At 40.1% G+C, this 13,823-nt stretch overlaps 1 protein-coding gene across 5 annotated transcripts in view; it reads left to right on the top strand.

The window, feature by feature from the left end:
* Positions 1 to 400: 400 nt before the first annotated feature.
* Positions 401 to 13,823, top strand: part of magixb (MAGI family member, X-linked b) — a 68,339-nt gene continuing 54,916 nt past the window's right edge. For 2 of the 5 annotated variants that reach the window (XM_086031739.1, XM_086031750.1), the window contains exon 1: positions 714 to 961. In XM_086031739.1, coding sequence (XP_085887865.1) covers positions 879 to 961 — 83 coding nt within the window. In that variant the 5' untranslated portion in view covers positions 714 to 878. Of the gene's footprint in view, positions 468 to 713; positions 962 to 2,247; positions 2,265 to 13,823 lie in introns of those variants that run through there. The other 3 variants (XM_086031724.1, XM_086031709.1, XM_086031717.1) reach the window with 3 other exon arrangements.

Genomic DNA, 13,823 nt, shown 5'->3' with positions numbered 1-13,823 from the left:
GTGTTCGTATGCTGTGAACGTGTTCCGAAGACAAACAAGGGGCGGTACGTTGAACTCCTTTCCTTCCCTCCCAAGCTTCCGCCCCTCAACTTCCCTTTGACCTTCCTAGTATTTGCCCTTTTGCCTTGACGCCTTGCCCACTATTTCACCTTCTGGGAGGAATCTCTTCCTTTTCTCGTGTGGACATCTCCGACAAATGGGATCTGAGTCATGCAGCTCGTCGTGTGCAACAATAGACGCTCGCTCGGTGTCTTGACCGCACCACGCCTGCACTTCATTGGCACATCGGGCTAAATTGTTTTGCCAATAGCACAAATTAACGCCCCCCCCCCCCCCCTCCACTCCAATAATAATACCTTAACATTTTTTTTTTATAAAAGAAGAAGAAAGAGATGCCTAACAACCGCACCAGAGGAAACAAACTCCATGCATTTAATTTATTTACAGGGGAGAAAGCGAACATGGAGGTAAGAGCTTGTCCGGAATGAAATGTGTTATATGGTGACGTCATAAATTAAAAGAGCATGTCAGACATGATCCATTGAGCGACACGCGTAAGGAGCTTGCCAGCTTGTTGTGTGTGTGTGTCTCTATGCGTGAGCATGTCAACCCCGCTCTCTCTCCTCTCATCCCCCTCTCTCTCTCTCCCTCTCTGACTCTCTCTCTCTCTGACTCTCTCTCTCTCCTTTCCTCTCTCTAACATCTCTCACTAGTGTCCAAATATCCCGTCAGCCGCGCGCCTCCTCTCGAGTTTTCTTTCTCCGGGACGCGGTGGCGGCGGCGGCGGCACTCATCACTGCAGCCACCACACTTGTGTTTTCTCCAAATTAAAACAGTAATTCCCAAGTGCAGGATTTAACGTCCACGCCCGGCCGGCAATGTACATAGACGCGTTCAAACGGATCCTCTTTGAGCGGCTCAACTGCTTGAAGAGGATGTGTGTGTGTCAGCGCCACGGCAGGTCAGTAAACAAATAGTGAATGATACAATAATTTCCACCTGCATCCGCCGCGTGCATGCGTGGAGCGGGCATAATGTCATGTGGTCACCACATTGTGGTGTATGTGTCACGTGAACAGGTGAAATTCGGGTATAGCAGGTGAACCACGTGAGATTGCGAGACGTTTTTTTTTTTGTTTTTTTTACCCCGAAGTTTGCACCTTGAAAAATGTCCATGTTGTTGCTATTGTGAAGGCGTCCAAATGGTTGTCTTTTTTCCCCATCCATTCATTTTCTTATACAGTAGTGCCTTGAGATACGAGTTGAATGAATTTGTATCTCACATATACTCTCTCTCTCTCTATATATATATGTATATATATATATATATATATATATATATATATAATTATCTATTTATTGTATATACTATAATTATATATTCTATATATATTCATATATTCATCATCCATCTGCAGCGTGCGTACCCTTCCGTCGTCCGTCATTCGCCTTTTTTTCTGGGGGTAAAAACAATAGTATATACTACAGGCCGGTCCGCCTCTAATTTTAAACGGCCGTCTGTCAGCAATTTTGACTGAATTTCTAAACTTTCATTAGCTTTGTTTTAGTAACACTCGTGGTTGGTAGTGGTACAATAGCGGTGTGTGCTGCTATTTTTTTCATGCAGATGTCTCAGGCTTTCTTGTGTGGCGTCTGAATGTTTGCTGGAATGCTAGGCATGTCCAAAAACCTGTTAACATGTTACTTTGACAGGCTAACAAATAGCATCCATGTCACAGTGTCGCTTTAAGCAACAGATATTTGAACACAAACAGTGTTGCAACACACGTAGACAGAATAATTTAACAATATCTCTGCAAAGAACAACAAATTTTCCTGTTGCCTACTGAGGAGCAGCGTCTCCATGTACATCTGTAATATACTGCCCCGGGTGGCCAAGGAGTGCACACCAGGAGTAGTAGCACAATATTGAAACAAAAAATGTGGCAAAAACTGTTTATGTCATTACATTAGATTTAAATATGTCAGTACTATCGGCTTTTATAAATGTACAATATTATAGAGTGCTTTTCTTATAAAAACAGTGTTTTGTTGGGAAGCTGAAATTGATTTCAATGGAGAAGGATGATTTGACATAGAAGTGTGGTCACGTATTGCATCAAACTCGTACCTCAAGGCCCCTGCAGTTGAGTGGCAACCAGTCCAGGGTGTCATCTGTGACTGGCTCCAGCTCACCTTGACGAGGAAAATGGATTGATGTTTCCTGGAACTGTTTGTGCGAGGATGCGCATTAACGGCTCAAGGTATGTGCTATTTGTTGAGGGCGTGTTCCTGCATGACACTGGGCATGACGGATGAGTATGGATGGCCCTGACTTTACACAGTGCTCTTTTGCTCTTTGCAGTCAAGGATGTTGTGATGAATTTGTTACAATAATAATGCAGTAAAGCCTGCTCTCGCCCTCTCATGATACGTCGATAATCGTCCTAAGTTTGTAACACAACGTGAGTAGAAACGCATGTAGATGGGGAGCATGACTAACAAGAGAGGAGGAGAAAGCAAGGCACATCCATCCTCTGTCATCGGAATGCATCGGGGAGTTGCTGATTGCCTAATTAGGTACCTCCTGTGTCCTTCGGCTTTATGCATATTCATGCTGCTGTTTTAAGGTGAGGCAAAAACGGTGTGCGTGCATATGCGTGCGTGTGTTAATCTGTGAGTGTGTGCGTGCGTGTGTACAGTTTACCCTTGACAGGGCAGGGCTACGCAGGCACATTCTCCCATCTGTGGTCCAAACCTTTGCTCCCAGCCACTGCATTTAGATTCTGCACTTGTAGTCTGCTCTATTCTTAGTCATCTCCACATTTCACGAAATCCCAACGACAACAATAACAAGAGCAACGACATTCCCATACGCACTTTTTTCAGCTTGATTCAATTTGGATCGGATAAGCAAAGTGTTAAACTCGGGCAGAGTGAGAGAGTCAATAAGAGATCAATGGCGACGTGTGGTGTTATAATTTACACAGGGCCATATCTGAAATGTCAAGAAAGCAATGTATCCCTGAGTCGGATGTGAGTTGGACAAGTGGGATCAATATGAGGTGGTGAGACAGGCAGCAGGAGCAGGCGAGGGAGGGGTCACCTTCAGCCGGCACTGTACTGAATCAGCACGAATACACTTGGAAGACACACACCCGAAGAAGACCTGCTTAGGTGTGACCTTCCCTGTGAATCACTCATTTTGCTTCAATATAAGATAGCAGTCTATATAAGGGTACCACACCCTTTGCTATACGGTGACTCTACCATTTGTAGAGGTGGCAAAAGTAATCAGCCTCTATACTTAACCCTTGTATGGTGTTCGCATTTTTGTTGCTCAACAGGTGTTGAGTGGACCCGCTAGAGTTTTGGGTTCTCAGAATAACAAAATCAAATAATTTTCTGTTAAAATACTCAACAGATGTTTACTACATCTCAATCGCAAGTCATATGAACAGCAAACATTGCAATATTTGCCCTTTACCTTTGTTGGATCACATTTATGAATTCATGTGCTACTACTTTTTAAAAAATAAAATGTAATTAAAAATCTCTGCGTACTCCGGTTTCCTCCCACATTCCAAAAACATGCATGGTAAGTTGATTGGACTCTCTAAATTGCCCCTAGGTGTGATTGTGAGTGCGGATGTTTGTCTCTGTGTGCCCTGCGATTGGCTGGCAACCAATTCAGGTTGTCCCCCGCCTACTGCCCGAAGACAGCTGGGATAGGCTCCAGCTCGCCCCGCACACAAAGACAATCAGGCTGTTTTTGTCCCAAATTTTGGTGCGTTCCGACCAAGGACTTCAAATGCCAGACTATCTTTTTGACTTGGCACAAGGGGGAAAAAATTCTCTGGATACACTATTAATGTGCACTGTGCAAATGTTGCGAAGTGACTGCAAAAATATTTGAAGTTAGCTAATGATTACAATTGAGAAAATACACCGTGCATGTATGTGTTTCTTTTAGATTGGAAAGAGATTTTTTTTTAACGCCAGACGCTGGTGTTTTTTTCACAGTCACCACGTATTCTTGGAGCCAACAACATCAAACAGTTGTCTTTAATAAGGTCACAGATGGGAAATATCTCGTCGTTCATGCTTTCTTGTTCCCTTTCCACCATGTCTCTTTTTTTCCACCTTTTTAAGGAGACCTAAGATCCCAATCAATCAAAATATCAACTGCGGTTTACTTTACATCCATCGCTGTCTTTTTTTGTTTTTGTCATCATCAGTTTGAAAAAAATGACAAGCCTATTTTGACAAAGTAAAAACCAGAAAGCACAGATATTTGTTAGAAATGTAAGGAATAAAAGTAAGAAGTCATCAGAAAAAACAACAACAACTCAAATAAAGCATAGATTTTCCCAGGACATTAACCCGTTCATGCATGAATTATGATTTTAGGATATGATTTATAATATAAAGACTTTTTTTAGATAAATTAATATAGGCGAAAACAACTTTTAAATAGCTGTCCACTGTAGTGACCACTGTGCTTGAACGGGTTAAATCGATTGCAAACTGAACTGTTTTGGTTGCTTTTCTCAGACAACCACAATGACCTGGTGGAAGAGTGCAGTATTGACTATTTTTTTCTATACGCAATTCTCAGCTGATAGTTTGATGAAAGTGCCGGTGCTTCCTGCCGAGAGCTCATCTCCGGCCGCAGTGTGAGGCATCGTGCGTCATGGCAGGCTAAGTGAGAGGATCTCTTGTCTCAGCGGTATTCCTCACCACAGCAGAATGTACACAGCACAACAATGCACACGCCTTCCCTGACCTTGATCCCGAATGATAAAATTAAATCATGAAAGGAATGTTACGCTGTTCAAAAAACAAAACACCTTTTCTGCATTTTTCTTTACATATTTCTATTTGCTGTATACAATTAGAAAAAACACTTATATACAAATACATTCTACATGTTTGAATATAATTTCTAGAAACATGCAAAGACTGAGAACTACAGGATAGAGTATTTATTTGTGGACATATAGCGTTAGTAGCTGCTTTTCCCCATTACAGCTTGCCTATTTTCAAAAAAAATATTATACTCCAGAACCCAGAGCTTTAAGTGGATTTTTTTGGGTTGCTCAAATATGTAATTATGTCTTGGCATGAGAACGATGCTTGACAAAGTAACAGACATTTTTCCAGGTCGTCGTAGTGGTATTTGATTGACAGTTGAGTGGGGCATGAGCACTGGAGAGTGCTTTATTTTCCACAATTTTAAAGCCTCGTTTCATAGATTTGGCTATTTAAAAAAAAAAAAAAAAAAACATTCCAATTTGGCAGAGTTGTGAACACTACTCTTCTCTGCGGTGTGTCAAATTTACAAAACATTTATGTTCACTTATCAGGGATTTTTAAAGCATGAATATCATGAGTAAAATCCTATCAGTGCTTAATATCTGAAATGTTTTCATGTGATACGCTGAACTGTTTATAGTCACTCACCGGCATAGATTTGAGATTTGCTGCTGGCGTGCGGAGAACCACCACAGTATTTTCATTCCATGTATTCTTATCAGCTTTTTCGTGTATTAGGTCGGTATTGAGTGCGTAAGCACGCGCCCATGCTCTTCCATGTCACTGTGAGGTCTATTCTATGTTTTTTCCAGCCACACTCATTTACAGTAATCTTTTATTTTTAAATCTGCCTCTGCTGTCCATTTTGTGCGTGGCACTCGCATGTCCTAGATTTGGAAGTGGGCGAGCAGGACGCAGCTTTAGTTCAGCCCGTGTCACTCGCGCAGTTTGGTGGGCATGTCGGTAGGGAGAGGTCAGGGCAGGGGCGTCACTACGTTTTATAGACTGGGGGGCCCCAGGGGATGCACATGTTGTGAGCGAGTGCAGCACATGAGCAAAAAATTTCACAAACAGCTTAGGAAGATAATACTGTGTAAAAGTTTGAAGTCAAAATTAGATTTGTAGTCTTATTTCCGTCAATTTTTTAAGACAGTACTGAAAAACGGCAAGTATGTGTGCAGCATTAATCACACAAAAAAGAAACAATCTGTACACATTGAAGTGGAAGTCTACCCAAACCTTTTTTTATAGAATATGTTCTATACAGGCCCACTAGTTGAAACATGACATTCTGATTATTATTGAGTTTGTGGAATATGAGCCATTTAAGCAGCAAATACAGGGGGCAGCCATTTTGTCACTTCTGTCGACTGAAAATGACATCAAGGCTCAGGTAACGACCAATCACAGTTCACTTGTTTTCTGAAGCTGCGCCATGACTTGCTCTTTAATACCGTGCATGCAAAACTGTATGCAATAAAGATCACTGTGTTGTCACAAAGTAAGCCAAGCCTTTCATTTTCAATTAAAAGAAAATACAACGTTTCCCTTTGAGGAGATGATAATGTGATGAAAACCAAATTAACAGCTGCAACAGCTTGCCAACTACTTGGTGGGTGCAGGCATCAATAAATGCTGTCTGTTTTAAAGAGTCGCAATAGTGCTCTCTCCACTATCATTACTTTCCTAAATAAAATGTTATGTAACATAAGCAGAGATGGGAAGTAATGAAGTACAAATACTTCATTACTGTACTTGAGTAGTTTTTCCAGTACGTTGTAATTCGCGGAGTATTTATTTTTGAGAATAGTTTTTACTTTTATCCATTACATTTTAACACCAGTATCTGTACTTTTTACTCGATACATTTTCAGATGATGACAACCATAAGTAAATGGGCTCAGCCGCACTGTTTCATGGCGTGAATTTATGCACTGAGTGAGTTCACCCTCTAACGCCCTTCATCTTCATGTGAACTAGCGTGAAAATCCAGACTCAATTGTGGCTAGTCACATCAAGAGCATTTCTGAGGCGGGGCAAACCTGAGCAAACTCACAGCGAAATGAAGCAATCAGTGAATAGCGGACGTGACGTTGAGAAAAAAAAAAAAACACCTCTTCTTTTGAAATAAATGCTTCCAGTGCCGTCAAATGCTGGAGTTTTAACGACTCTGTCTTTCTGGTCATTTGAAACTGAGTTTAATGCTGATTGAAAGAAACAATCATCTGTCCCACGCGGCATTTTTAATGTTATACGAAGATGGACTTTCGCCACTGAAGAGCGACGTTGCTAACGAAGGATACGTCACAGCAAGTAAACGGATTTCATTGGACGGTTCGTTTTGAACCGAGGCCGAGCCGTGGTGAAGGGCTTGGTCTCCAGACCTTTCTTAGTGGGTGTGGCTTGCCAGGCAAAATGTGAACAGCCAGAAGTTTCTGCTCTTAGGCAAGCGCTCACTCATGTTGCTACCAGCAGTGATGAAAATGTAGTTTCTTGAGAAACTTTCTTTAGTCCATCCTTCATGTTTTTTTTTTCTCTCTTTCTTACATTTAATCGTCTGCCTGTGCTAAGGCAAGAAATCGTGTTGGGGACCAGTGCAAGCAAGATGGAAGCAGGGAAATCTTGGACTGGGTTTCTCTGTTCGGTCAAGTGGAACAAATTGGTTAACGATGCACGACAGGGACTCTTTGCCTTACTGTATCAATGAAGGAAGCCCATAGATTTATGATCATATTCAAGAGAATAATTCCAATTTTATTAATTAATTTAATTTTAAGGAGGCTTCAGGCCCTCTAAAACGGGCCTAATGACACCATTGGGGTCAGGGTACACATGCCTAAAATATGCTGGCTGGGGGAAGTCGGCGGTGTGACGAGTCTCTTGCGCACAATCTACTTGTAGTTCAGATGATCAAACGCTTTATTTGGATGACCTCAGCGTCACCTCTGAGAGGATGCTGCAGGAAGATTAGAAGGAGTATGTTTCACTACACGTCACAGTGGAGTCTTTGTTTTTTTCTGTGCATGCTAAGGAAAATCATGTCCTCATACTTGCTTTGCACAATGTATAATAGGGCTGGGCGATTATGGAAAAAAAAATCTAATATATTTAAATCGATGTATTGAAATATATTGAAATCACCATTAAACACAACTATTCAGTGAGTCACAGAGCCACCACTAGTGGAACGCCGAAATACAATGGGAAACACCATAGATGCAAAGGCTAAGAATTAGCATTTATGTGACGGTGTTGTTATCCTTTAAGCAACGGATATCTGAACACAAACAGTTCAACAACACATATACACTTTTTGTTATTATTTTGTTATCATTATTTTCATGTCTGTTTTAAAATAATTTCTCTCTGTATTAATTATTTTATTGTTCACAATTAATTTCTTTCTTGTTAGTTCTGAGGTTTTGTTTATTTTGTTATTTTCATCATTATTATAACCCCCCTATATATATATATATATATATATATATATATATATATATATATATATATATATATATATATATATATATATATATATATATATATATATATTAGTTTTTTCCCCCCATTTAAAATTGTTTTTTCTCAACACAATTTTTTTCATCAGGGCCAAGACTTTTTTTTTTTGGGGTTTGTTTTTATTTGAAGGTCCAAAGTGACGCGATGCGCTTTGTTGTGCCGTGCTGCATTCATTGTCATTAACGTGAAGCCGTTGATCCATCGTGATGAGTTTTTTTTTTTCCCCCTTTTGAACTGACAGTACTATATTGTAGATCATGACAGAAGGTGAATTGCAGTTGCCATGCCAATTCCGGAGATTCTGTTCACCCCATCACAAAGCTGTTATCTTAAGGTGGTGATGAGAAAAAAAAGTCCTATCTCCATCACGTCACTTTATGTCAAAACACGTCAAAAACACACGATCGCGTTGCTGCATCTTCTTGACTTCTTGACATTTTTCACTGCACCACGGTGGCTGCAAGCGGCAATCAAACAGCTGTCTATTTACACATGATGCATGTTAGCTCCCACACCATCTTACACTTGTATTCCCATGGATGTCACCTGTGGTTGATATGTCTGGTCGTTTTCCTCATGATGAATGATCAAATTTGTGCTTTCAGCTACCTTCTGTCATGTGAGCAGCGAACTAAATGAGTTGCATTTTTTTTGGTGTGTGTTTGCTGTCTTCTTTCCAGTAGATGTTTCACATATGCAAATATGTTCCATTATTTGTGCGTTCACTCGTGGTCAGTTGTTCTATCATGACTCAGTGAATATTGCAATTATCCAGATGTGTGCACTGTGGAAATTAGCATGCACTTAAATAGAAATGTGTTCTCTTTGTTTACCTCTGAAGGTGCAGTAACTGGTCTGCAATGATTTTTATTACGTAATCGTTGCTCATGCTGACTTGGGTCGTGCTTATTCAGACATATGAAAAAGTCCTCCGTCTTTTCGTTTGACCATTCACTGTGAGTGCTTGCATCCACAGAGACAAATAGGGCAGTTCGACACGCCGGTCACATTCGAGCTGACAAAACACACAGCCAGGCCATCAATATTCACCCAAATTCACATTTAGTCAAGACGGCCAGTTGAACTTCAAGGGAGAACACAAAATATCAACTAGACTTATGTAAATTCATTGCGCATTCTAGCTGAGCTAATAGAAGCGGCTAATTTTGTCATCGTGGATCACATTTAGAGCGGAAGCTGAATGTCGACAACGGCGTGTTCTTTTACAAGATCTATCAGAGTTAGATCACAGCAACCTTTGACATCAAAAGCTGCTTGGCCGCTATGGCAAAAGCTTTCTTCACATTTAACAGCTAGAATAGACTGGATATGTGTTGCAGATATTAGACAAAGGCAAAACGCAATTATAGATATTTTTATCTGCTGTTTGAACTAGACACAATTCTGTTCCAGATAAAGTATCTTCAATGGAAATTCCAACTCTTTAAAATGTAATTATGACTCATCAGAAATATGTTGTTGATGTATCTACAAGCTTTCAAATGTTGAATCTGCTTGCCGTAGGCTTGTGATCTTTCCAGACATTTTACAACAACAGTGTTGTGGTCAAAGGCAATTATGTCAGCGAGCTATCTACCGGCGGGGGTGCCTTTGATTGGGATGGCGGACACTATGTGGATGGACAGGAGTGTGGGGGAATTGAGTGGAGCTGACAGGCGTTGCCTTGACCTATGGGTTGCCAACCGTCCCTTGAAAAACGGAATCGTTAGAAATATAAGTACACGTCCCGAGATATGGTACGTAAAGAAAAAGCTCCTCTAGAATGGCATTCTCTCGAATGTGCTATATGGAACTTGAAGGAATGAACAGTCTCAATAAATAATGCGGAGCTGAATTCATTCACATTTTGAGATATCATTTTGCTTTAGTTATATGTGCATTGGTTCCATGAGATTACGAGGGATCGACTCGCGACTCTCAGGTCAACTCACTTCACAACAAGCAGCGGTTTGGCAAATAGTAAAGCCATCCATCCGTTATCTGAACTGCCATTCATCAAGAGAAACTTTAATGTCACGTTGAACATGAAACAAAAGAGAATGACTCTTTGTGTATTTCAAACAACATAGCTTTGCCTTATGAACTAGTTTGCTTAGCTTAATAATAACAAAACAGGGGAAACGCTGTTGACATGATAACATTAGCACTCATGGTCATGAATATTTCTTTAGACTTAATGTAAAATGACTTATGAACGAGAATGGAATTCATTACAGCGTCATGATGCACAAACGTTTTCAAATTTTTTACATTCTTTTTATGTTATTACTGTTTTTTTATTTTTTTTTATAAAATACAATATTATGCTCTTTTTCCTTATTAAGAAAATGATGGCGGCGACTGGAACCAATTAATGGCCCTTCCATTCATTTCAGTGGGGACAGATTTGAGATACAATTGTTTTGAGTTAAAAGCGTGGTCATTAATTCAATTAATATCTCACGGTAGCGCTGTATTGGCACTATACATGTTGTCAAATGAGTGATAGAAAAAAAGTACTTCTCAACAACAATGTGACACAGCTGTTAGTCTCTTCTGCGTGCTATTATTGCCTTAAGCTACAAGATTTTTTTTCCCTCTCAGAGTAGACAAATAAAATTAAAAGGGGGGGGGCAGATTTATAAGAATAGATTCCACAGGATGTGCATTTTGCTACTGACTGATTGTGGCTGTCTGAAATTTCACTGTGGAGGGTTTGAAGGGGTCGCAGGCCACAGGGACCCCAACGTTCCCCAGCAGAATTGTGTTGGAGAGGAAGTCAGTGAAAGGAGATCTGGATTGGTCAGCGCTTTCATGACCTCAAGCTCACAAATCTGTGGCGCATTGTTATTGCAAGCAAACATTGACTGCGCATTGTGTCATCTGTGTTTATCTTTGTGACGCATTGAAGGAATTTTTATTTTTCATTTTTGTCATGCTAGGGTAGTCAGGATGCATATTAGCTACAGTACATTCAGCCTTTTCCTGGTCCTTATTTTGAATAGAAATAAAACAAATAACAGTAAATGTCGATATCGACTAACATTAAATACTTACATTGTGATACAATTTTCAGCCATATCGCACAGCCCTATGTTGCGGTCTATAATTCGCTATCTGGAACTATATAAGTAGTTTTCTTTTTTTTTTTTGCAGTGTCACAAAGCACCAGTGGTCAGGGCTAAGTTGTATTTTTACATATTTGAAAATAGTAAATACTGTGAGAATGTCATTTTGGATGTTTTATAATTGATGTCTGCATCAACCTATTTCAACTATTACCTTATTTGGAATGGAAATGAGTATCATATCAAATCGAGAATCGTATCGCCCCCAAGCTTAATGCAATCATATCGACTCGTTAAGCCCTGAAATATATCGTTTTTCAATCAAATCGCAACCTGTATATCAAGATATCGAACCGGCCTCATCCTAAAGATTGCCATCCCTATTTTGTGCATGGCTGAACTTCAATGTTGTAATGGTTCTATTTCTAATTGTCATTTTATGGTTAAAAAAAAAAACTTTAATTATTAAAACTGAGATTATAGTGTCCAGGATTCAATTAGCAGGGCAATAAATAATTTCAAGAATGATTTTCAATTTATGCCTGCCGCGCAAGTTAGGAAGTTCTGTCTCAAGTTAGTACCTTTTCCCCCCCATGATTTTATCAGATTCCAGATTAGAGTAGATTCCATTAGATGCCATCATAGACAACAACCAAAATGTTATTGTGAAGTATATATTCTCAATATTGTCTCACTCATCAAAACAATTAAACCAACAAAATCATAACTTGCACAGTTCATTCCATACTTTTTACTGTATTGAGGTCTTCATGCATGATCATCATCCAGTCTTTCTTCATATCGCTGGCGTCAGGCCAAAACCTCATAAGTCACATTGTGGTGAATTTCATATTTTTTCAATGTGTCAGTCCTCACATGTGGGTGTTATTTTTACAAATTATTGACCAATCCAAAGTGTTGAAAATGGCTTGCTCTCTTTCACAATGCAATGCTAATGGTTGAACATACAGGCATCTATTTAATTTAATTTAACATGATATATTCAGTTTCCTTTAAATCCGTAAAAATCGGTAAATCGGTTAGATGTATGATGAGCTGTGAATTAACCAACAGCATGCCTATTGGCATTTGTAAATAAGGAAGGTGTGACCAGACGTGACATCATCTCTTTGATGAATAGCTGTCCTTCAAATTTGATGCGAAAAGGTGGCGGGCCACAAGTGACGTCATGACTTGGCATGGTTCCAAGAAGCTGTCCAAATGAATTTGATGAAGGGTAATATTACCACTCTGCAATGCCTCAAATCGTCTTTCTCGATTGAAATAAATGGAAAAGCTATTCATTTGTTTCAGCCTCCAAATCAAAAACAACACAAACAAACTTTCGCGGAGGACAACAGAAATGAGAGAATATTAACCGCTGAGAGGCAGAATTTCTGAGGATTTTGACAGTTTTAAATTAAATAAGGTTTCAAAATGATATATTGATTTGCTAAATAATTATTGATTAATTTGATGGTCGATAAGTTGTTGATTAATCGTTGCACCTCTAATTTCAAGTTTTTGCTCACGGATGTGGCTGGTATCTTGAAAAAGTCATACTTCAATTTCGTCAAGTCACTTGTATCTCACCACTATATTTTGTGGTCACAAATGAACATTATGTGTGCATATTCAATCTATACTGTGGCCACAATGATTTTTTTTTGTCCTGCCCCATATGTCATGTCTGCACTGTGACCTCCTATTGATGGCATCTCGGTGCAGTGTTTTTGAATGGAATGATTGGCGTGCGGCAATGTCAGTGTGTGCGTCAGCGGCGCCACGAGTCCGGTTTTGGGACGCTCTGTCAGGCTGCGGCTCTAAAGCGCCATCAGACGCACGAGGTCAAGACAACGGCCAGTGCTCATGTGACTCAGTACATGTAACGTCGGCTCACAGCGCGCGCGGAGAGCGGCAGAGTATGCTCAAAAGGATTGGGATAATACCCAGCGCCAATCAGTGGTTTTATTTTTAGCATTTCAATCATTACAGACGACTGCGCGGATGTTTGGAGAACAATTCAGATCAACTCCGGAATGAGCAGTGGTTGATGGAATATAAATAAAGATTTACTACATGTACTGTATGTGATTAAGATTCTTGAAGATGATGCTTTTGTTTTTATTCTCCATACATGCCATCGTGCAGCAGTGTCTAACTACAGTCAAGTCCAAATACGCATGTGAACATGTGTTGTTGGTACCCCTCTGTTAATGATAGAAAAAGATCATAACAAAGACAGGATAATAATGACGATGATGATTATGATGCTGATGGGAGGGTGCGAGTGAAAGTTTAGTCGGACTCGGCGACGGACGGCCGTTTACAAATAGAGACGGACCGGCCTATATACGGGTAGTATTTCCCCCCCGGAAAAAAAGGCGAATGACGGACGACGCAAGGGTACCCAGGGTGCAG

This window comes from Filicampus tigris, chromosome 1 (assembly GCF_054856515.1).
Source record: "Filicampus tigris isolate MCC_2025a chromosome 1, RoL_Ftig_1.0, whole genome shotgun sequence".
In the NCBI taxonomy this organism is placed as follows: Eukaryota; Metazoa; Chordata; class Actinopteri; order Syngnathiformes; family Syngnathidae; genus Filicampus; species Filicampus tigris.
This window is presented reverse-complemented; position numbering and strand designations above follow the sequence as displayed.